Genomic DNA, 22,225 nt, shown 5'->3' on the forward strand with positions numbered 1-22,225 from the left:
TTTTGTAATAAAACCATTTTATGGTTTTCTTATTGGTCTTATTCAGGGAGCTTTTCTTGAAAATGCTGTTTAGCAGTAGCAGCCAGAAAAAAAAAGTAATTCAATTACTTTAAAAATATATATATATAAAATTCTGACTTGTAGAAGCACCATAAAAATAAAAAGAAGTAAAGCCTCAATTCCTGTGTGTTTAGTTATCAATGTTTTGGGGTTTTTTTAGATCAGTTGTGGGGCATAATTGCTTCACATAAGTCAAATTAGAACTGATAGTTTTCCTTGGCAACTTGAATGTCAGGGTGGTACTTGAGATTCTAGCTATAGAAAAGTCTTGAATTGAGGATGTCCAATGTTCTGTTCTCAGCTCTGCAGCATTAAAAGAAGGCACACGTTGCTTTGATTTTAGGTACAGATCTGGGGAGACTTGCACTGGGAGACAAAGCTGGCACACCACAAGGGAGGCAGTGGATTAAGGTGGAATTCAATGTACTTTTGATCTCCCTTCTGTATAAGCGATACTACAAACTCTATAAAGTCAGTTTATGAACCACTGTGCTGACATGTTTTAGCAAAGGCATAGATTACTAGAACAATGACCCTTTGAAAGAAACCTTCTTCCACCATCACTTCTATACCTCACATCCCCACAAAGATTAGCAACATTTGGAGATTTCTGTCCCCTTTCCAGTCTGCACAGCCTATTCAGTGAACATTCGCCAAGATTAAAAGGTCCTCTAGGAAGTCAAAATCAAGAAAATTACAACCAAAAAAATGTTTCTTTCTGTTGGAAGGTATAGAAAGTATATAATAGTATATTTTTAACACACTATGAAGTTAATTCTATGAAGTATGCAGTAACATTTACATGCCTAAATTGTTAGAACAATGGCATACATGTACACATATGTAAACAAATACCGTATATAGCGAATGCTACATACCTGTAGAAGGTATTCTCCGAGGACAGCAGGCTGATTGTTCTCACTGATGGGTGACGTCCACGGCAGCCCCTCCAATCGGAAACTTCACTAGCAAAGTCCTTTGCTAGCCCTCGCGCGCCCGCGCGCACCGCGCATGCGCGGCCGTCTTCCCGCCCGAAACCGGCTCGAGCCGGCCAGTCCAGTATGTAGCAAGACAATACACTTCAAGGGAAGACACAACTCCAAAGGGGAGGCGGGCGGGTTTGTGAGAACAATCAGCCTGCTGTCCTCGGAGAATACCTTCTACAGGTATGTAGCATTCGCTTTCTCCGAGGACAAGCAGGCTGCTTGTTCTCACTGATGGGGTATCCCTAGCCCCCAGGCTCACTCAAAACAACAACATTGGTCAATTGGGCCTCGCAACGGCGAGGACATAACTGAGATTGACCTAAAAAATTTACCAACTAACTGAGAGTGTAGCCTGGAACAGAACAAACAGGGCCCTCGGGGGGTGGAGTTGGATCCTAAAGCCCAAACAGGTTCTGAAGAACTGACTGCCCGAACCGACTGTCACGTCGGGTATCCTGCTGCAGGCAGTAATGAGATGTGAATGTGTGGACAGATGACCACGTCGCAGCTTTGCAAATTTCCTCCATGGTGGCTGACTTCAAGTGGGCTACCGACGCTGCCATGGCTCTAACATTATGAGCCGTGACATGACCCTCAAGAGCCAGCCCAGCCTGGGCGTAAGTGAAGGAAATGCAATCTGCTAGCCAATTGGATATGGTGCGTTTCCCTACAGCCACTCCCCTCTTGTTGGGATCAAAAGAAACAAACAATTGGGCGGACTGTCTGTGGGGCTGTGTCCGCTCCAGATAGAAGGCCAATGCTCTCTTGCAGTCCAATGTGTGCAGCTGACGTTCAGCAGGGCAGGAATGAGGACGGGGAAAGAATGTTGGCAAGACAATTGACTGGTTCAGATGGAACTCCGACACAACCTTTGGCAGAAACTTAGGGTGAGTGCGGAGGACTACTCTGTTGTGATGAAATTTGGTGTAAGGGGCCTGGGCTACCAGGGCCTGAAGCTCACTGACTCTACGAGCCGAGGTAACTGCCACCAAGAAAATGACCTTCCAGGTCAAGTACTTCGGATGGCAGGAATTCAGTGGCTCGAAAGGAGGTTTCATCAGCTGGGTGAGAACGACATTGAGATCCCATGACACTGTAGGAGGCTTGACAGGGGGCTTTGACAAAAGCAAACCTCTCATGAAGCGAACAACTAAAGGCTGTCCTGAGATCGGCTTACCTTCCACTTGGTAATGGTATGCACTGATTGCACTAAGGTGAACCCTTACGGAGTTGGTCTTCAGACCAGACTCAGACAAGTGGAGAAGGTATTCAAGCAGGGTCTGTGTAGGACAAGAGCGAGGATCTAGGGCCTTGCTGTCACACCAGACGGCAAACCTCCTCCAATGAAAGAAGTAACTTCTCTTAGTGGAGTCTTTCCTGGAAGCAAGCAAGATGCGGGAGACACCCTCTGGCAGACCCAAAGAGGCAAAGTCTACGCCCTCAACATCCAGGCCGTGAGAGCCAGGGACTGGAGGTTGGGATGCAGCAGAGCCCCTTCGTCCTGCGTGATGAGGGTCGGAAAACACTCCAATCTCCACGGTTCTTCGGAGGATAACTCCAGAAGAAGAGGGAACCAGATCTGACGCGGCCAAAAGGGAGCAATCAGAATCATGGTGCCTCGGTCTTGCTTGAGTTTCAACAAAGTCTTCCCCACCAGAGGAATGGGAGGATAAGCATACAGCAGACCTTCCCCCCAATCCAGGAGGAAGGCATCCGACGCCAGTCTGCCGTGGGCCTGAAGCCTGGAACAGAACTGAGGGACCTTGTGGTTCACTTGAGATGCGAAGAGATCCACCAGGGGGGTGCCCCACGCCCGGAAGATCTGTCGCACCACACGGGAATTGAGCGACCACTCGTGAGGTTGCATAATCCTGCTCAACCTGTCGGCCAGACTGTTGTTTACGCCTGCCAGATATGTGGCTTGGAGCACCATGCCTTGACGGCGAGCCCAGAGCCACATGCTGACGGCTTCCTGACACAGGGGGCGAGATCCGGTGCCCCCCTGCTTGTTGACATAGTACATGGCAACCTGATTGTCTGTCTGAATTTGGATAATTTGATGGGACAGCCGATCTCTGAAAGCCTTCAGAGCGTTCCAGATCGCTCGCAACTCCAGAAGATTGATCTGTAGATCGCTTTCTTGGAGGGACCACCTTCCTTGGGTGTGAAGCCCATCGACATGAGCTCCCCATCCCAGGAGAGACGCATCCGTGGTCAGCACTTTTTGAGGCTGAGGAATTTGGAAGGGACGTCCCAGAGTCAAATTGGAGCAAATCGTCCACCAATACAGGGATTCGAGAAAACTCGTGGACAGGTGGATCACGTCCTCTAGACCCCCGGCGGCCTGATACCACTGGGAGGCTAGGGTCCATTGAGCAGATCTCATGTGAAGGCGGGCCATGGGAGTCACATGAACTGTGGAAGCCATGTGGCCCAGCAATCTCAACATCTGCCGAGCTGTGATCTGCTGGGACGCTCGCACCCGCGAGACGAGGGACAACAAGTTGTTGGCCCTCGCCTCTGGGAGATAGGCGCGAGCCGTCCGAGAATCCAGCAGGGCTCCGATGAATTCGAGTTTCTGCACTGGGAGAAGATGGGACTTTGGGTAATTTATCACAAACCCCAGTAGCTCCAGGAGGCGAATAGTCATCTGCATGGACTGCAGGGCTCCTGCCTCGGATGTGTTCTTCACCAGCCAATCGTCGAGATATGGGAACACGTGCACCCCCAGCCTGCGAAGCGCCGCTGCTACCACAGCTAGGCACTTTGTGAACACCCTGGGCGCAGAGGCGAGCCCAAAGGGTAGCACACAGTACTGGAAGTGGCGTGCGCCCAGCTGAAATCGCAGATACTGTCTGTGAGCTGGCAGTATCGGGATGTGTGTGTAGGCATCCTTCAAGTCCAGAGAGCATAGCCAATCGTTTTGCTGAATCATGGGGAGAAGGGTGCCCAGGGAAAGCATCCTGAACTTTTCTTTTACGAGATATTTGTTCAGGGCCCTTAGGTCTAGGATGGGACGCATCCCCCCTGTTTTCTTTTCCACAAGGAAGTACCTGGAATAGAACCCCAGCCCTTCTTGCCCGGATGGCACGGGCTCGACCGCATTGGCGCTGAGAAGGGCGGAGAGTTCCTCTGCAAGTACCTGCTTGTGCTGGAAGCTGTAGGACTGAGCTCCCGGTGGACAATTTGGAGGTTGAGAGGCCAAATTGAGGGTGTATCCTTGCCGGACTATTTGGAGAACCCACTGATCGGAGGTTATAAGAGGCCACCTTTGGTGAAAAGCTTTCAACCTCCCTCCGACAGGCAGGTCGCCCGGCACTGACACTTGGATGTCGGCTATGCTCTGCTGGAGCCAGTCAAAAGCTCGCCCCTTGCTTTTGCTGGGGAGCCGCGGGGCCTTGCTGATTCGCACGCTGCTGACGAGAGCGAGCGCGCTGGGGCTTAGCCTGGGCCGCAGGCTGTCGGGAAGGAGGATTGTACCTACGCTTGCCAGAAGTATAGAGAACAGTCTTCCTTCCCCCGAAAAATCGTCTACCTGTAGAGGTAGAAGCTGAAGGCTGCCGGCGGGCGAACTTGTCGAATGCGGTGTCCCGCTGGTGGAGAGACTCTACCACCTGCTCGACTTTTTCGCCAAAAATGTTATCCGCACGGCAAGGCAAGTCCGTAATCCGCTGCTGGATTCTATTCTCCAGGTCGGCGGCACGCAGCCATGAGAGCCTGCGCATCACCACACCTTGAGCAGCGGCCCTGGACGCAACATCAAAAGTGTCATAAACTCCTCTGGCCAGGAATTTTCTGCACGCCTTCAGCTGCCTGACCACCTCCTGAAAAGGCTTGGCTTGCTCAGGGGGAAGAGCATCAACCAAGCCCGCCAACTGCCGCACATTATTCCGCATGTGTATGCTCGTGTAGAGCTGGTAAGACTGGATCTTGGACACGAGCATAGAGGAATGGTAGGCCTTCCTCCCAAAGGAGTCTAAGGTTCTAGCGTCCTTGCCCGGGGGCGCCGAAGCATGTTCCCTAGAACTCTTAGCCTTCTTTAGGGCCAAATCCACAACTCCAGAGTCATGAGGCAACTGAGTGCGCATCAGCTCTGGGTCCCCATGGATCCGGTACTGGGACTCGATCTTCTTGGGAATGTGGGGATTAGTTAATGGTTTGGTCCAGTTCGCAAGCAATGTCTTCTTCAGGACATGGTGCAAGGGAACAGTGGACGCTTCCTTAGGTGGAGAAGGATAGTCCAGGAGCTCAAACATTTCAGCCCTGGGCTCGTCCTCCACAACCACCGGGAAGGGGATGGCCGTAGACATCTCCCGGACAAAGGAGGCAAAAGACAGACTCTCGGGAGGAGAAAGCTGTCTCTCAGGAGAGGGAGTGGGATCAGACGGAAGACCCCCAGACTCCTCGTCAGAGAAATATCTGGGATCTTCCTCTTCCTCCCACGAGGCCTCACCCTCGGTGTCAGACACAAGTTCACGGACCTGTGTCTGCAACCTCGCCCTGCTCGACTCCGTGGAACCCCGTCCACGATGGGGGCGTCGAGAGGTAGACTCCCTCGCCCGCATCGGCGAAGCTCCCTCCGCCGACGTAGTCGGGGAGCCTTCCTGGGAGGTGGCCGCGGTCGGTACCGCACGCGGGTACCGACGTCGGGGACCTCAACCTGGGCGATGGGCCAGCCGGCGCCACGCTCGACGGTACCGGTGGCGCAAGCACCGCCGGTACCGGAGGGGTAGGGCGCAACAGCTCTCCCAGAATCTCTGGGAGAACGGCCCGGAGGCTCTCGTTTAGAGCGGCTGCAGAGAAAGGCTGAGAGGTCGATGCAGGCGTCGACGTCAGTACCTGTTCCGGGCGTGGAGGCTGTTCCGGGCTGTCCAGAGCGGAGCGCATCGACACCTCCTGAACAGAGGGTGAGCGGTCCTCTCGGTGCCGATGCCTGCTGGGTGCCGAATCCCTCGGCGACCCAGAGCTCTCGGTGCCGACACGGGGAGGAGACCGGTGTCGATGCTTCTTCGATTTCTTCCGAAGCATGTCACCGGAGCTCCCCGGCACCGACGAGGAGGACGTCGAATCCACCCGTCGCTTCCTCGGGGCCGAGACTGAAGAAGGTCGATCTCGGGGGGGCTGTACCGCAGGAGCCCTCAGGGTAGGCGGAGACCCACCCGAGGGCTCACCGCCACCAGCAGGGGAATGGACAGCCCTCACCTGCACTCCACCCGATGCACCACCGTCCGACGACATCAGCAGACGAGGTCCTGGTACCACCGACGTCGATGCAGCTATCCGATGTCTCGGCGCCGATGCAGAGGCCCGATGCCTCGATGCACTCGATGCAGGGGCGGCCGAGGAAGATGGTCTGGACGCTGACGACGTCGATGCACTCGAAGATCCCGGTGCCGATGCCGACGAAGAGCCCGAGAACAACACGTTCCACTGGGCTAGTCTCGCTACCTGAGTCCGCCTTTGAAGCAGGGAACACAGACTGCAGTTCTGAGGGCGGTGCTCGGCCCCCAGACACTGAAGACACGAAGAGTGTCGATCAGTGAGCGAGATAACCCGGGCGCACTGGGTGCACTTCTTGAAGCCGCTGGAAGGCTTCGATGTCATGGGCGGAAAAATCACGCCGGCGAAATCAAAAGCCGAAATGGCGAAATTTGAAGCACCAAATTTAGAGGGAGAAAAAATCTCGACCGAGGCCGAAAAGAGGCCTACCCCGACGACGAAAGAAAACTTACCGGGGCAAAAAAGCTGGAAGTACGGGGAGGATTTACACGAAACCCGGCGGGGGGTTTCCGGAGCACTTCCCGACTAGGACAAAGCTTTCCCGAAGGAAAAAAACACGTTCAAACAAATTGGACGCGCGAGGTCGACTTTCCGGGGCTCGACACGGCGAAACACGACCGTACCGAGTGCGGACAAAAGAAGACTGGCCGGCTCGAGCCGGTTTCGGGCGGGAAGACGGCCGCGCATGCGCGGTGCGCGCGGGCGCGCGAGGGCTAGCAAAGGACTTTGCTAGTGAAGTTTCCGATTGGAGGGGCTGCCGTGGACGTCACCCATCAGTGAGAACAAGCAGCCTGCTTGTCCTCGGAGAAACTTAAATATAAACCCATGAGAATATAAAGCGACATAACATCTCCCCTCCCCTATTTAGGGGAAAAATGTTAACTCTAAACCGAGACTTTACATTCAAGTATTTCTCTTCTTCCTTCCCTCCCCCCGTAGTGTTCCACCTGTGACATGCCCTCCCCCGAACCAGAAGATTCCTCAGATCAGTCATCCCTCCCGCCCTCCCTGTTCCTCCCAATGAGCAAATAACCCCACCCCCCCTCCCGGACACAGCCCTGGTGGTCCAGCGGCAAGCTGGGGCAGGAGCGATCCCCATACCATCTCTTTACAAAAATGGCTGTCAAGAGTTCCAGCATAAGTCTCGTAAGATCACAGCAGCCATTTTGGGATTGGAGCCTGGCAATCACTTTCCTAGCCCTTGAGGCTTGCACTGGTTGTTACCACCACCCACTTCAGAGAAGCTAAGGGAACATCATTTAAGATGATGATGTGAGCAGTCCCATCATCTGAGCTGGTTCTTGAGGGCCTCAGAAAGAGGTAGATGGATCTCAAGATTTTGGAACTTGGAGCTCCATTGCGATAGCAACGCTCTCTCAAGGGGCCACATATGAGCTCTCGCCCACAGAACTACCTCTGGGGTAGTGACCATCAACCAAACTTTCAGGTATTCCATGCTGAGATGAGATCACTCTTCGGGTAACTGACCACCCAGCCTAGCCCTTCCAGGACATGGATGATCCTGGTCGAGGAGGCCTGACAGTTCTCCGCTGAGTCTGCCCAAGTCATCCAACCTCTTGGCAAAGATGTGGAAGAGGACAGGCGTCCAAGGGAACTCTACCCTGTGACAAACCTCTGCCTGCAGGGTCTAGGCCCATAAGCTCTGGATTACTCCAGCTTTCTAGAGTTCTACGCACCCCCTCTGAAATGACAGCCACAAGCTGAGGTCCAAAGTCAAACTCCAGGCACCCCATAGGGCCAATCCAGAAGTTCAGAAGAGATGAGGGGAAGAGGCCATCCCTCATGCACCCTAGGGCCCGGTCCTGACACTGCGTGTCCCCTCCTCCCACCACCACCACTCACACACTTGTGGGAGATGGCTGGCCTGCATCCAAGATGACCATTAGCCCTGACAAAACCCGTGTGTCTGCAGGTATAGATTCTAAAACGGGGGTAGGGGCACCTCCAAACTAAGCTTGCACCCAGCTGCTGGCTCCAGTGCTCTACAGTCAGCTGATCCTGCCCCTGATGACCCTATCCCACAATCGGGGCATGTGGAGCCGGCAGCTGTGCAGAGCCTCTGGCTGCCGCATGACCTACAGTGCCTGTGTGCATGTTAACCTGCCATTTACTGGACACTGACCAAATTGAGGATCCCCCGGAGCAGAATCAGGTCATAGCACTGGGCACTTTCCCTGCTCCAGAGCTCTCCTGTTGCTTTTTCTGTTAATTTTCTTTATTTCCAATGAACTTTATTAGGCACCAAGCTTTAAAGGGGCTGCTACAAATCTGATTATTTTCTTTTCTTTTGTGTTTTCTCAGAGGATCTGGAAGGGGGGGGGGGGAGGGAGGATTGTGGCCCTGCTGGAAAAGGGCCAAGAAAGGTCCATGACACCTCTGGCAGGTGCCCCATAGGAGCTGTGCCAAACTACTCACCCAAGTATGAACCCACAGGCAAGGGCTCAGAGTGCAGGAGGTCAAAGCAACTCCAGCTTAACCATTGAAAGGTCCGTGGACTCAACCAATGAAGCACAGGAGGTCAAGGGAGTTAGGCTGCACTGAAGGAAAAAAAACCCAACAACAAACAGCTGCACCAGGTCAACCTGCAACATTTGCTTGAGGTATTAAAAAAAAAAAAAAAATACCTCACCGGCTCCACACTGCACCTTTTATTATACCAGTGATGTCACTGGAAACTGTCTAGCTCTCTATCTTCACCTGCCAGTAAGGGGACATAACCCACTCACTTGGGCTGGTTTAGGCGGATAAAAAGGAAACATTTTTGTGTTGCATTTGAATGTGGCATGCTTCTACTATAATTATCAGGGTTACAGAGCAATCCTGTGCCACCATCTCGAACGTTTATGTCTAATCAAGTCACCTTTAAACCTCACCTGAAGTAGGGGAGTATGAACATGAGACACAACATATGGAAGTCTTCGCCACTCCCGAATGGCCAGGCTGCTAGCCATCTCCACCAGTCGCTCAATGTAGTTCAACTGCTGCTCTTCAGGATGGCAGATTGCCAGGTATCCCCGGTACATGTTGACTTTCCATGCCATCTCCTTTGGGCAACTCAGCTCCACCTGACGACAAAAAAAATAAATAGAGGCATAAATAAAATAAAAATTAAATAATAAATCACCTCACATTAACTAAAGTGGGGGAAAAAACCCATTCAATATCTCTGCGGAGCGTACGCTGTGACGTACATTATCACCCGGGTTTTATGTTGCGCAACCAGAATTGCATGTGCAAATTTGGTTGTATTCTAGATTTTTTTTTTGTTTGTTTTGTTACATTTGTACCCCGCGCTTTCCCACTCATGGCAGGCTCAATGCGGCTTACATGGGGCAATGGAGGGTTAAGTGACTTGCCCAGAGTCACAAGGAGCTGCCTGTGCCTGAAGTGGGAATCGAACTCAGTTCCCCAGGACCAAAGTCCACCACCCTAACCACTAGGCCACTCCTCCACTGTTGCTACTATTTGAGATTCTACATGGAATGTTGCTAGTAGCAACATTCTATGTAGAAGTCGGCCCTTGCAGATCACCAATGTGGCCGCGCAGGCTTCTGCTTCTGTGAGTCTGACTCACAGAAACAGAAGCCTGCACAGCCTTCTACATGGAATGTTGCTAGTGGAATAGCAACATTCCATGTAGAATCTCCAATAGTAGCAACATTCCATGTAGAATCTCCAATAGTATCTATTTTATTTTTGTTACATTTGTACCCTGCACTTTCCCACTCATGGCAGGCTCAATGTGGCTTACATGGGGCAATGGAGGGTTAAGTGACTTGCCCAGAGTCACAAGGAGCTGCCTGTGCCTGAGGTGGGAATTGAACTCAGTTCCTCAGTTCCCCAGGACCAAAGTCCACCACCCTAACCACTAGGCCACTCCTCCACACACAATGGAAGACAGAAAAGCAGATCAGTAGTAGATATATATGAACTTTATTAGTGATGTTTCATACAAAAGTATTGCCCGACACAGGCCGTGTTTCGCCCATCAAGGCTGCGTCAGGGGCTATTGAATATACTGTATTGTAGAACGCTTGTGTAAAGATTGTAGTTTATTCCAACAACTGATGTTGAATAACGTCACCAAATCGTTAAAAAAAACCAGCATTGGTCGTAATCCTACTAATAAGGAATGACCTTAATTGCTGGAAACATCAGATATGGAACAATTAACAGCAACAATTTTGGGTGGCTACAGTGACCTTGACACCAGATAAAATTTGGATTTTGTTTTTTTGAAATAGAGAAAAGACATTTAAAGGCTGCAAAGTCCGAATTTACCCGGATGTTTCGAGGGATACTCAAAAAAGACGTCAGTAATTTCTTCAATTAAAATCACAAACACTTCAAATAGGAGCAACATTTTTCCTTAAATATTCTTGCAAATGCTTGATCAGATACCAGTTACAGAAATTTGCTTATTATGATCCTTCTCATTTGGAGGCTTTCATACCAGCCAGACAACAATTGGGAAGTACTACCAACTAGTAATAACTCTAAATAATAATGTAAATCTGTTATACATCCAGATTTCCTAATTTAAGTTTGATCATTTTTTCTCCATTTATTATTATTACATTTGTACCCCGCACTTTCCCACTCAAAGAAGGTTCAATGCAGCTTACACGGTAATAGGGATTAGAGTATTGATAGAGAAATATAAATTAAATGTAATAGAATAATGGAAGAGACGTGTAGGTAGAGAAGGGCATGGGAGAAGGGAGTAGGAGAGGTAAAGAACAAGGGGTAAGTGAGCACGGGAGGAGGGGTAGTGTAGGTGGGAGGGGAATGGGAGAAGCATAGAGAAATATGGTGGAAGATATAGCCTGGGTCACTGTTATTGTCATCTGGATATGTGTTGGGTAGATGGGATCATAAGACTAGTCTGGGTCATTTGGGTAGGTTTGCTTGAATAGATGGGTTTTTAGTGATTTCCGGAAGGATAGTCACTGATTGATCGGATTTAGGTATCTTGGATCCATATTGTGGACTTATGTGAAGTTAATAGATTTTTCCCCATTTTTTCTTTTCCTTATATAATGATTTATATTGTTCTGTAACTTTTCTGTACAAGTATGTTTGCGTGTTAAATAATTTAAATTAATAAAATTAAATTAAAAAAAGGAATGACCTTAATTATAGCAAACGGAACAAGACTGCCGGGCAATGCTTTTGTATGAAACATCAATAATAAAGTTCATATATATCTACTACTGATCTGCTTTCCTGTCTTCCATCTTGGAGTTCGCGGATCGTTTGCCTTGCCGTTTCTTGGGACCCTTGTTGTACACACAATTTAATTACTTAACAAGTCAACCAGCGCCGATAATTGCCACTTAATAAGCAATAACTGACACTAATCGGCTTTAATTAGAATTTATGTACACAACTTACTAGGTGTATTCTGTAAAGTGGTGTGCGTAAATTTTAATGCATGCTGCCAAAAGGGGGTGTGGAATGGGCATTTTGAAAATCTAAGTGCAGGGTTATAGAATACATCTGCTCCGTACCTAACTTAGGGGCCAGTATTTACGCCAAGTTTTACACGGCTAGAGCTAGGCGTGGCCACTATGCGTATTCTATAAACCTGCATTTACAGAATACGCCTAGGCAGAAATATTTTCGGCATCGATTTTTCAGGCACTATATATATAATCTAGTCCTATGAGGGTAACTCTAGAAAAGTAGGCATCTACTTTTCTTTATTGAATACCAATGGCATACCAAGGTTGGGGTGATGGGTTGCGGTCCGTCCCGAGTGCAGGCAGCAAGAGGGTGCACCGAGTAGTCGCACAGCTGTCGGCTCTGCCGGTCCCCTGCCCCCTCTGACATCAACTTCCTGTTCCAGGGCAGAGGACCGGCACAGCCGACAGCCACGCAACTGTTCAGTGCACTTGCTTAGTGGAAAGAGGGCCGGGGGGGGGGGGGGGGGGGGCTCTTCCCCAGGTGGCAACCAAACTAGGTACACCACTGTAGAATACTAATGTAACACGTTAAATACAAGCCTATATATTAGAAGTGAGAACTTACGACAATCATAGAGCTGATGTTAAGTACTAGTGCCTAGATTATTATAGAATGCACATACATTATAGTATTTTATAACCTGGGAACAAAACAACAGTGGTGGAAAGAACAACAATGTCCCAGGAAAAGTCACACCAGCAGTACCTAGAAGCCATATCATTAGCGATATCTTTTTAGTATACCTAATAAAGGTCTTTTTAAAGACCACAACTTTTTTTCAAAGGCTTATTTCTGAAGACGTTATTCGCAAGGATTGTTAGACATGTTTACCAAGACTCCTGAAGAAGGCACTGTTAGTGCCGAAACATGATATCGTGTTGAGTCATCTCTTAATACATTTTATATCTACATTGAACGTCTTTGGTCTGTTTTTTGAAGAGTGATTCTGTTCCCACTCTTCTCCTGCTCCTATTTTATACCCTGGGCCAGAAGTTCCAGTGCACTTTTTCTAGCAAAAAAGGTGCTGGTACTCAAATGCCACGCCACCCTTTAGGGGTGGGGTGATCATTGAGGGATCCACGCTGCAATAGCCAGCCCCCCTGCAACCAGTCACAGAATCTATGACAAGGCAGAATTGGTGTGTACGGCCTGAGCTCTATCATTAAAACTTGGGGACCATCGGTCAATTTTAGCAGATGATAGAAAAGGTGCCGGTACTCAGTACCCCCTAGTACCCCCTCAAAAAAAGCCCTGAGGAGTTCTCAACCTAGTCAGTTTTTTAGGATACTCATGCACATCTATCTCATGCATACTCATTGTGGGTATCTTGAAAACCTGCCTGGGTAGGTGTGTCCCAAGGACTGGATTGAGAACCTCTGATCTAGGCACTTAAAACTCCACGCCCACACTCCACCCATGTGAACATCCACCAGGAAGCACACACTACTGAATACTGGCACATACTTACAGAAGAAACTGATCATTTATGTGTCGACATGTTCACATTCACGTACAAACGATCGGAATTCCGGTATTTATGTGTATTCTTGCTGCCTAAAACCAGGTGGCTCTTTTTAGAATTACCCCCTATGGGTTAGATTCTATATATCGCGCCTCGATTTCCGTGCAGAAATCAAAGCACATTCTATAAATTAGGTTTTAATTGAGCCGTTATAGAATACGCTGAATGCTGCTCTACGTGACTACATTTAGTCGCGGTCAATTATATCAACTAAAACCTGGTATAAATACAGATACCTAACTTAGGCACACATCAGATGTATTCTCTAACAACGCACATAAAACGCCTGTGACCCGTCCATTCCACTCCTATAACTACGCCCACTTTTCAACTATGCGACAGAATTTATGTGCTCCATGTTACAGAATACACTTAGCAAATATTATTTTCTCATCTGGAATTTCCTTTGATCATGGAACAGAGTTCCTGGAAACTCTGTAGTAAGTACTTCACTCTCATGGTAAGGTTCAGTATTTAGCGAAGTGCTTAGAGTCAGCAGAGTTGGCTACAATCAAACCTGGCTGTGTTCAATCCGCTGAATCCAATTGTCAATTACATTTGGTCAACTGGCTGATTAACTAAGGGAACAATTACGTTTTTGCATGGGTGATACGGGTGTTGGATTACTTTGCTCCTTAAATAAATGACATAATTTACTCAGGTTCCCTTTATTAAAATTTTTTTTTTGCTCACACCTTTTTCAGTAGTAGCTCAAGTTGAGTTACATTCAGGTACTCTGGATATTTCTCTGTCCCATGAGGGCTCACATTCTAAGTTTGTACCTGAGGCAATGGAGGGTTAAGTGACTTGCCCAAGATCACAAGGAGCAGCAGCGGGATTTGAACCGGCCACCTCTGGATTGCAAGACCGGTGCTCTAACCACTAGGCCACTCCTCCACTCCTTTGTCTAATATTACATTTTGTTTAAAGATGCAAAACCATTCAGTGTGACATATACGGTAAAATTATGTATCATACCTGATAATTTCCTTTCCATTAATCATAGCAGATAAATCCATAGACTGGTGGGTTACTACTACTACTACTACTTAACATTTCTAGAGCGCTACTAGGGTTACGCAGCGCTGTACAAATTAACAATTAAGGACGGTCCCTGCTCGGAAGAGCTTACAATCTAAAGGACGAAATGTCAAGTTGGGGTAGATAAGTTTTCTGAGAAGAGGTGTAGTGATTAGGAGCCGAAGGCGACATTGAAGAGGTGGAGATAGAGAGCAATCTTTTGACTCTATATATGTGGTCATGTGCTACCAGGAAATCCTCAGTATAATCGATATCAAAGCTCCATCCGCAGGAATCACCAAACATAGAGAATTACACCCACAAAGGGACACTCCGCAACCCAACCACCGCCGAAGTGGGGGGGGGGGCACCCACACCCGCCGATGCGGGGGGAACTGGCATAGCCTGCTACCACAACCGCGGGAGGAGCTGGCTTAACCCATTACCGCCAAAGCGAGAGGGAAACAAAGCTACCCTACAGCGGGAGGGAGCACTGGCATAATTTAGTTATGAATCCAACCACCATCGAAACAAGGGGAAAGAAGCAGCAGCTCACTGTAACACAAAGTCGTCCCAACTCCAGGGAAATCCAAGTGGAAGAACTTGAACTCGAAGTCCTCCTGAACAGGAACTGAAGACTAAACTTGAACCTGAAATATAACTGAACTAGAACAAACAGTACAGATATCTGGGAGGGACTATGGATTGATCTGCTATGATTAATGGAAAGAAAATTATCCGGTATGATACATAATTTTGCCTTCCATATCATCGAGCAGATCAATCCATAGACTGGTGGGATGTACCCAAGCAGTACTCACCCAGGGCGGGACATGGAAATTCCAGAACGCAACACTGAAGCCCCAAACTGCTGCCACATCCAAGCGATAATGCCGTGAGAAGGTATGAGCCGCCGCCCAAGTCGCCGATTTGCAAATCTCCTCCAAGGAAACGGACCTGGACTCTGCCATTGAAGCCGCCTGTGCTCTAGTAGAATGAGCCTTCAGCTGGATAGGCGGCACCTTCCCTGCGTCCACATAAGCCGCCGCAATCGTTTCCTTGACCCAACGTGCCACGGTAGGTTTAGATGCCTGCAGACCTCTACGGGGGCCCGCGAACAGCACGACTTCCGGAAATCGTTGGTCACTTCCAAGTATCTGATGATAACTCGTCTAACATCCAGGCACCTGAGAGCATGATACTCCTCTGGATAATCCTCCCTACGGAAGGAGGGTAGACAAAGCTGCTGATTCACATGGAAGCGAGAAACAATCTTGGGCAGGAAGGAAGGCACTAGGCGAATAGACACTCCTGCCTCCAAGAACCGCAGGAACGGCTCTCTAAACGAGAGCGCCTGGAGCTCGGAAACCCTCCTGGCTGAAGCGATTGCCACCAAAAAGACCGCTTTCAACGTCAGGTCCTTCAGAGACAGCCGCGATAATGGCTCAAAGGGCGGCTTCTGCAAGGCCCGCAGCACCAGATTGAGATTCCACGTAGGCACTATCGAGTGCAGCTAGATAGAGAGAATACTGAGGATTTCCTGGTAGCACATGACCACATATAGAGAGGCAAAAGATTGCTCTCTATCTCCACCTGCTGGTAGACGGACACAACCCACCAGTCTATGGATTGATCTGCTTGATGATATGGAAGCAATAATAAGGAAAATCAGTAGGGGGGGTTACAACTTTTTCGCATCACTGTATTGTGACTGCAGGGGGGTAGATTTTATAAAAGCTTGTTTTCACAAGTACTGAACTATTTTACCTATAACATTTTTTTTTTTTTTAAAGATTGACTTCTATGTGATCATTGACCTTTATTTCTGCAACTGCCACAACCCCTGACCTGAAGAATGTGGGATCTGTTAAGGATCCCAACCAGCTGTGTTCTACAATATCACTCGCACATAAATGCAATTTTGCCAACTGATGTGGGGGCTTTAGCAACTCAGCCTTTTCGCAAAACCTCTTGCAATGACCATTCCCAGGACACTTCTACAGCAAATGCCAAAACAAACAACGGCCCATCAGTGGCTTTAATTCCAAAATAACAAGAGGCAAATAAAGACGTCTGACGATGTCGGCACAAGACTGGCAAAAAGCTTTATTTGCATGCAGTAAGGGATCAGATTTTGACGACATCACAGAACATTAAACATAAGGGTGACATGAGCAGATGGGACTGAGCCCTGGATAGAATGGAGTCTGGTGACTGAAGCTTAAGTTCTATAGTTTGGCTTGTGAAAATTATTCACAGGGTTTCAAGAGAACAGATGTTTCCACTCCAGCTTGATCATTCTCATTTTGGAGAAGCAGAGAGGAGCCTCATTTACAGAAAAAAAAAATCACAAATATTAATATCAGCCATGTAAAGGTGTGATTTAGAAACAGCAGCCTAGAGGAAATTAATAGCCAAGAAAAGCAGGCGACACCTTGGCACAGAGGCAATTACTTTTTCAGGTTCTGCTATTTGTGAAAACACATTTCATGACATTCTTACATGAATTTGACTGAAGTAATGGAAACACAATTTATAGCCTTGGAGTTTCTTTTTCTCTTTAGTCCATTAGTAAATGCCTCATTACTGAAAATACCTCATTCAATACCACTCAGGCTTAAAGATCCTCTGTAGTTGCTGGTGGCTGTCAGTGCTACTGAACCCGCAAGCCATCAAAAGCGGAACCTGTCAGACATGATCAATTCTCTTAGTTTCAAACTCAAGGTTTAAAATCCACCGTTCAATTTATTCTCTGCTCTCCAGATACTGAAATGAAGTCCCAGGAAGGGGAAAAAAAAAAAGTATTCAGGAGACAGCACTCATTCCGTTATTCAAAGACTTGCACATAATGAAAAGGGGACGGTGAGACAAATATATGAATTCTCTCTTCAATACAAAAGCCTAGCTTGCTAGTGAGGGTTCAGATATTCAAGAACTATCTGTTCCTTTGCTACGGTAAATCTAGTTATCGGGGGAGGAAGGAAACTAAGCCCCAGTTCTAGTAATTGGGGAGATGCTAAATATAGTCTACCAGCTGTTTTTATCTTCTGGACCTGTATGCATAGTACCAAGGCTCAAAGACGAAAGAGCACTTGCATTCAAGAAGTGTTTAAAGGGCTTCACTCCTTCATTGTTATTTCTAATCAGGCCCTTAGGCCTGAATGGGAGGGAAACTACCAGAGAAGCTTTTGCGACAGTACTTGGGAAATTCACAATTTGTTCTTAGCACTGCAGAATGCAAATCAAACCTTTTCAGTTCAGCATTTACTCATTAAAGGGTAAATACATTAAGGAGTGCTAAACAGTATGTGGGAGGCAGGGCTGGTGGTTGGGAGGCGAGGATATTGCTGGGCAGACTTATACGGTCTGTCCCAGAGCTGGTGGTTGGGAGGCAGGGATAGTGCTGGGCAGACTTATACGGTCTGTGCCCTGAAAATGACAGATACAAATCAAGGTAAGGTATACACAAAAAGTAGCACATACGAGTTTATCTTGTTGGGCAGACTGGATGGACCATGCAGGTCTTTTTCTGCCGTCATCTACTATGTTACTATGTATGTTACAATTGTGCATACAGATCAGCTCCAGATGCAGGAAGAACTTTTGTGCACAAAAAATACGCACATGTACACTGCCACTGAAATCCCATATTCATGAAGGTATTAACTACTTCCCTTTAATGCAAAGTACAGTACTGAATACTGAATGAGGAGGGCTCTCTTCACTGACAGGGGACCAATCATTACCGAGATGCAACAAATAAATGAAGGTGTGTGAGGGAACGGCTGCATTAGGGGAAATCTCTCCAAAGGTATCCCTATAAAATCCTAATTTTCCCTCACTGCTGCTCCGGGGCTGCCATTTGCTATATCCCATTGTTATTTCGGATCCAATGGCTTCCGGTAAGTCAATCAAACTTCTGCTTCTTAGGCCATCAAGCAGCCTAAAATGCACCCTTCCTTGAAAGGGATCTTGAAGAAGAAAATTCCTTACCTGTTAGTTTTCTTTCCTTTAGTCCTACCAGACCAGTCCAGAACCTATGGGTGTGCGCCTGCCTGCCAGTAGATGGCGACAAAAAACAAAGACTTCTGAGCCCTGCACTGTAAGGGGCATTGTGCAACCTCAGGTCTTCAGTATTTTGAATGACACGAAATGGAGACAGGGAATGCTATACTGACATGAAGAAAACTACTAGTTTAACCTAATAAAAATATATGCTATGAGGAAACTACTGCTCAAAAGAAACAGAAGGTTGCAAACATAAGAAACTACACTTTCTGAAAACATCAATAAAATAGCTGAACAAGAACTAGAACAGAAGAGCTTGTCTGGTAGGACTAAATGAAAAAAAATTATCCAGTAAGAAATCTCTCCTTCCTTGTCATCCTTACCAGACCAGTTTAGAAACTGTGGAAGGTAGCAAAGCAGTCCTTAAGGTGGGTGGGAAACCAAAATCCCTGCCCAAATGACCCCCTGCACCAAAGTGCAGCCTCTTTTCATGCTGCCACATCGAATCTGTAATGCATAGCAAAAGTGTAAAGAAATGACATCACTACCCTAATATTGACTGGAGTCACTGCATGTGAATCCACCCAGAAGGCTGCAATTCTTCAGGTGGAATATTCTGTCAAATGTATTGGAGACTGTTTTCCCTTAAGAATATTTCTTTGAGCCAGCAAGCGACTGTAGTCTTAAGAGGTTACCTCATCCTTCTTGATATGTCTGAAAAAAACAGCTTAACCAACTTCCAGAATTCATTTGTTACTTCCGGGTACTTAAGCAGCACCTAACGAACACCCAACAAATATAGCCAATTATATACTTCTCTGTACGCTGAAGGTAAAGTGAGGTGCTAATTGATATGAAATGGAAGATACAACTTTGGAGAGGAAGGAAGGAACTATCTTAATGGATATTCCTGTCTCTGTAAAACAAACAAAGATATCTTAACAAGATAAAGCCTATAATTCTGAAATTCTTCCTGCTGAAGTGATATCCAGGAGGAAAACCATATTAAGCGTAAGGTCCTTCAGTGTTGCTGTTCTCGGAGGCTCCAAGGGAGGATCTTCTACTACCACTTAGAGTACCCAATTTAAGCTCCATTCCAGACAAGAACGACAAGAGAGGAATGGATACGCATGACTCTTCTAAGAAAACAGACTACATTCGGAGGAACTGAGAAAGAACACTTCTGCAGACATTCACAGAACAGGATAATGCTGCTACCTGAACCGTCAAGGAATTTAAGGCTAAGCTCCTAAGGAGTTCATCTTGAAGAAAGGCTAAGATGTGTACAATTGTTTTAAAGGGAAAGATTGCCCTCTCAGCACACCAAAATTCAAACACTTTCTTGACTCTGGCCTATGCTGTAGAAGTGGAATGTTTATATGTTGCAGAAGTGGAATGTTTCTAGCCTGAAGACATGTGGCAATGACTTCTGAATACTGTATATGCTTTCATTTGAATACTTAAGAGCCAAGGTATAAGACAGAGGGGCGCCAGATGCTCCAGGATCAGTGGACCTTAAAAAAGAAATCCCATCCCCTATGGAAAGCACAATTGTTGACTAACCTTGAGATGAATCAGATCTGCAAACCATGGTCTTTTGGACCAGTCTGGAGCCACCAGAATCATCTGATCAGAATAAGAGGAAATTTTCTTAAGGATTTGACTTAGCATTGGAAGAAGTGGTGAGGACACATACAATAGATTGTCCAGTGGCCAGGGCTGGATCAAATCATCCAGCCTTTTGGAATCAGGCTCCTTCCTTCAGTTGAAGAAGTGCAGAACTTTGGCATTAAGAACTTTGAAATTAAGAATCGGTGTACCCCAACACTCTAACATTCCAAAAGCTGTGGAAGAGAGTTCCTACTCTCCTAGATCTATGGAGAGTCTGCTGAAAAAAATCCACCTGAACGTTTTGATCCCAGCAATCTAAGCCACAGAAAGTACGCGGTGAGACTTGCTTCCTAGTTATCTGCCACTCTCTTGGTTCCTCCCTGTTTTTTCATGTAAGCTACCTGATACTGCTTTACAGTATCAGGCAGAAATCCTGAAGCACTAGATGAACAGCTCTGAACTTCAGACGATTCATGGACCAGGACTTCTCATATAGCGACCAAGTTCCTTGCGCTATTTAACCCCAGCAATGAGCTCCCCATCCAAATAAACTTGCATCCATTATTGTCATTGTCCAGTCAGGATCCTGAAGGCTTACTTTACAAAGACTACAAGACTGAAGCCACTACTTCATACAGATTCTAGCTGAGTACATCCAAGGAAGATGACAGTCGTAACTCTGGTAAACCACCAATCAACAAGGGAGCTCTGTAAGGGTCTCACGTAAGCATCAGTCCACAGTACTAAGTCTACGGCAACTGCCATCAACCCCATGCACAAGGAGCTGCCTGCAACAGGCGTGAACTGATTGGAGACTGAAGCTTTGGGACGCTCTGAGAGGGAAAGAAAACCATCCCTAACTTGATGTTTAATCTCATTTCCACATCTTCCAGATCTTTAGACAGAATCAACTTTTTCTTGTAGAAACTGACAACCCAGCCAAGGGAGTGCAAAAGACATAGAACTCTGAATGTTACCTGCTCGCATTCTGCCCAAGTATTTGCTCAGATTAATTAATCGTCCAAATAAGAGTGAACCCTGATTCATTCTCATCAGAGAAAAGCTGCTATCACAACCCTTCCCATATATAGGTGGCTGACTCCCCCCCCCCCCCCCCAGCAGTAGTATTGCAAGACTACAGCTAGGGCTTATCGCCGCCATTATTGAACCCAGATGGAGTGGGAGTGGAGGAAGATAATTTCTGCCCTGGCCCACCAGACATCAAGGATCACCTCTAGGTAAGTCCTTGGGGTGGGAGGGGGTCCGGGGGTTATCAGAAAGGGGGAGAGATCACAGAATTGGATCGCAGAGCCAGTGTGTGTGTGTGTGGGGGGGAGGGGGATATGGAGATGAGATTGGACCTGGAGGGTGGTTCGGCGTGAGATCAGGAAGATTGGAGCACGGTTGACCCAGACGTTATGCAGGTGCTGGCCAATATTCAAATAGGTCAGTCATTTGTGCGGTCCTGTGTTGCCATTTAGCTATGCAGGCACCAGGACTGAATATGGCTCGTGCACACATAAGTGCCAGCTCCTCCCCACCTACGCCCTCAGACTGCCCAGTTTTGGAATGAGCAGTTACAGCTGATATTTAATGGCATCACCCAGTTAAGTGCCATTGAATATCAATGGTAGCCCACCAAGTATGGTTTAAGCAAGCAAGAGTCTCTTCTGCCTGCTTAAACCATGCTGAGTATCAACCCTTTTATTATTTGCTGAAAATTTATATACCTCTAGTCCAAGTGCAAAATTTTTCTAAGAGGAGTTTGAAACTCAAGGCACTGCCGTTTATTCTGTACATGGAAGATTAGGATAAGATGATTTATTCAAAGGATTCTTTGTATGTTCCTTTTATAACAGTTCTAGATAAATATTGATTCAGAAAGGCAGCATACAGATGTAATTAAATAACATCTATTGTAAGTTTTCAGTCTACTTTATTCATGATCTTAAATTATAGAGAATCCGACTGTGATTTCAACTTAGTTATTTATGCTACATTAGTGCTGCTAGATGTCATTTTGTACACTTGCAATATGATGGATATGTTAATTTATTAATCCACGTTCTATAAATGTTGGTTCAAAAAGCAAAAGATAAGCCTGTCAAATTAAATTTGTAATATCAAAATAACCAGGATTGTTAGGGTAACTAATTCAGGCTCCCCCCCCCCTCTTTTGTACCATGACTGCTCTTGTTTATTACAAACCATCATTGCGACCAACCTCTGTGCAGACACGTATTCAGTCTGA

At 47.1% G+C, this 22,225-nt stretch overlaps 1 protein-coding gene across 1 annotated transcript in view; it reads right to left on the reverse strand.

Moving 5' to 3' along the window:
• Positions 1 to 22,225, reverse strand: part of TRRAP (transformation/transcription domain associated protein) — a 342,568-nt gene that overhangs the window by 92,234 nt on the left and 228,109 nt on the right. The window contains exon 56 of the mRNA XM_030212524.1: positions 9,221 to 9,412. Within this exon, the coding sequence (XP_030068384.1) occupies positions 9,221 to 9,412 (192 nt within the window). The remainder of the gene's footprint in view (positions 1 to 9,220; positions 9,413 to 22,225) is intronic.

This window comes from Microcaecilia unicolor, chromosome 8, assembly GCF_901765095.1.
Source record: "Microcaecilia unicolor chromosome 8, aMicUni1.1, whole genome shotgun sequence".
Classification (NCBI taxonomy): Eukaryota; Metazoa; Chordata; class Amphibia; order Gymnophiona; family Siphonopidae; genus Microcaecilia; species Microcaecilia unicolor.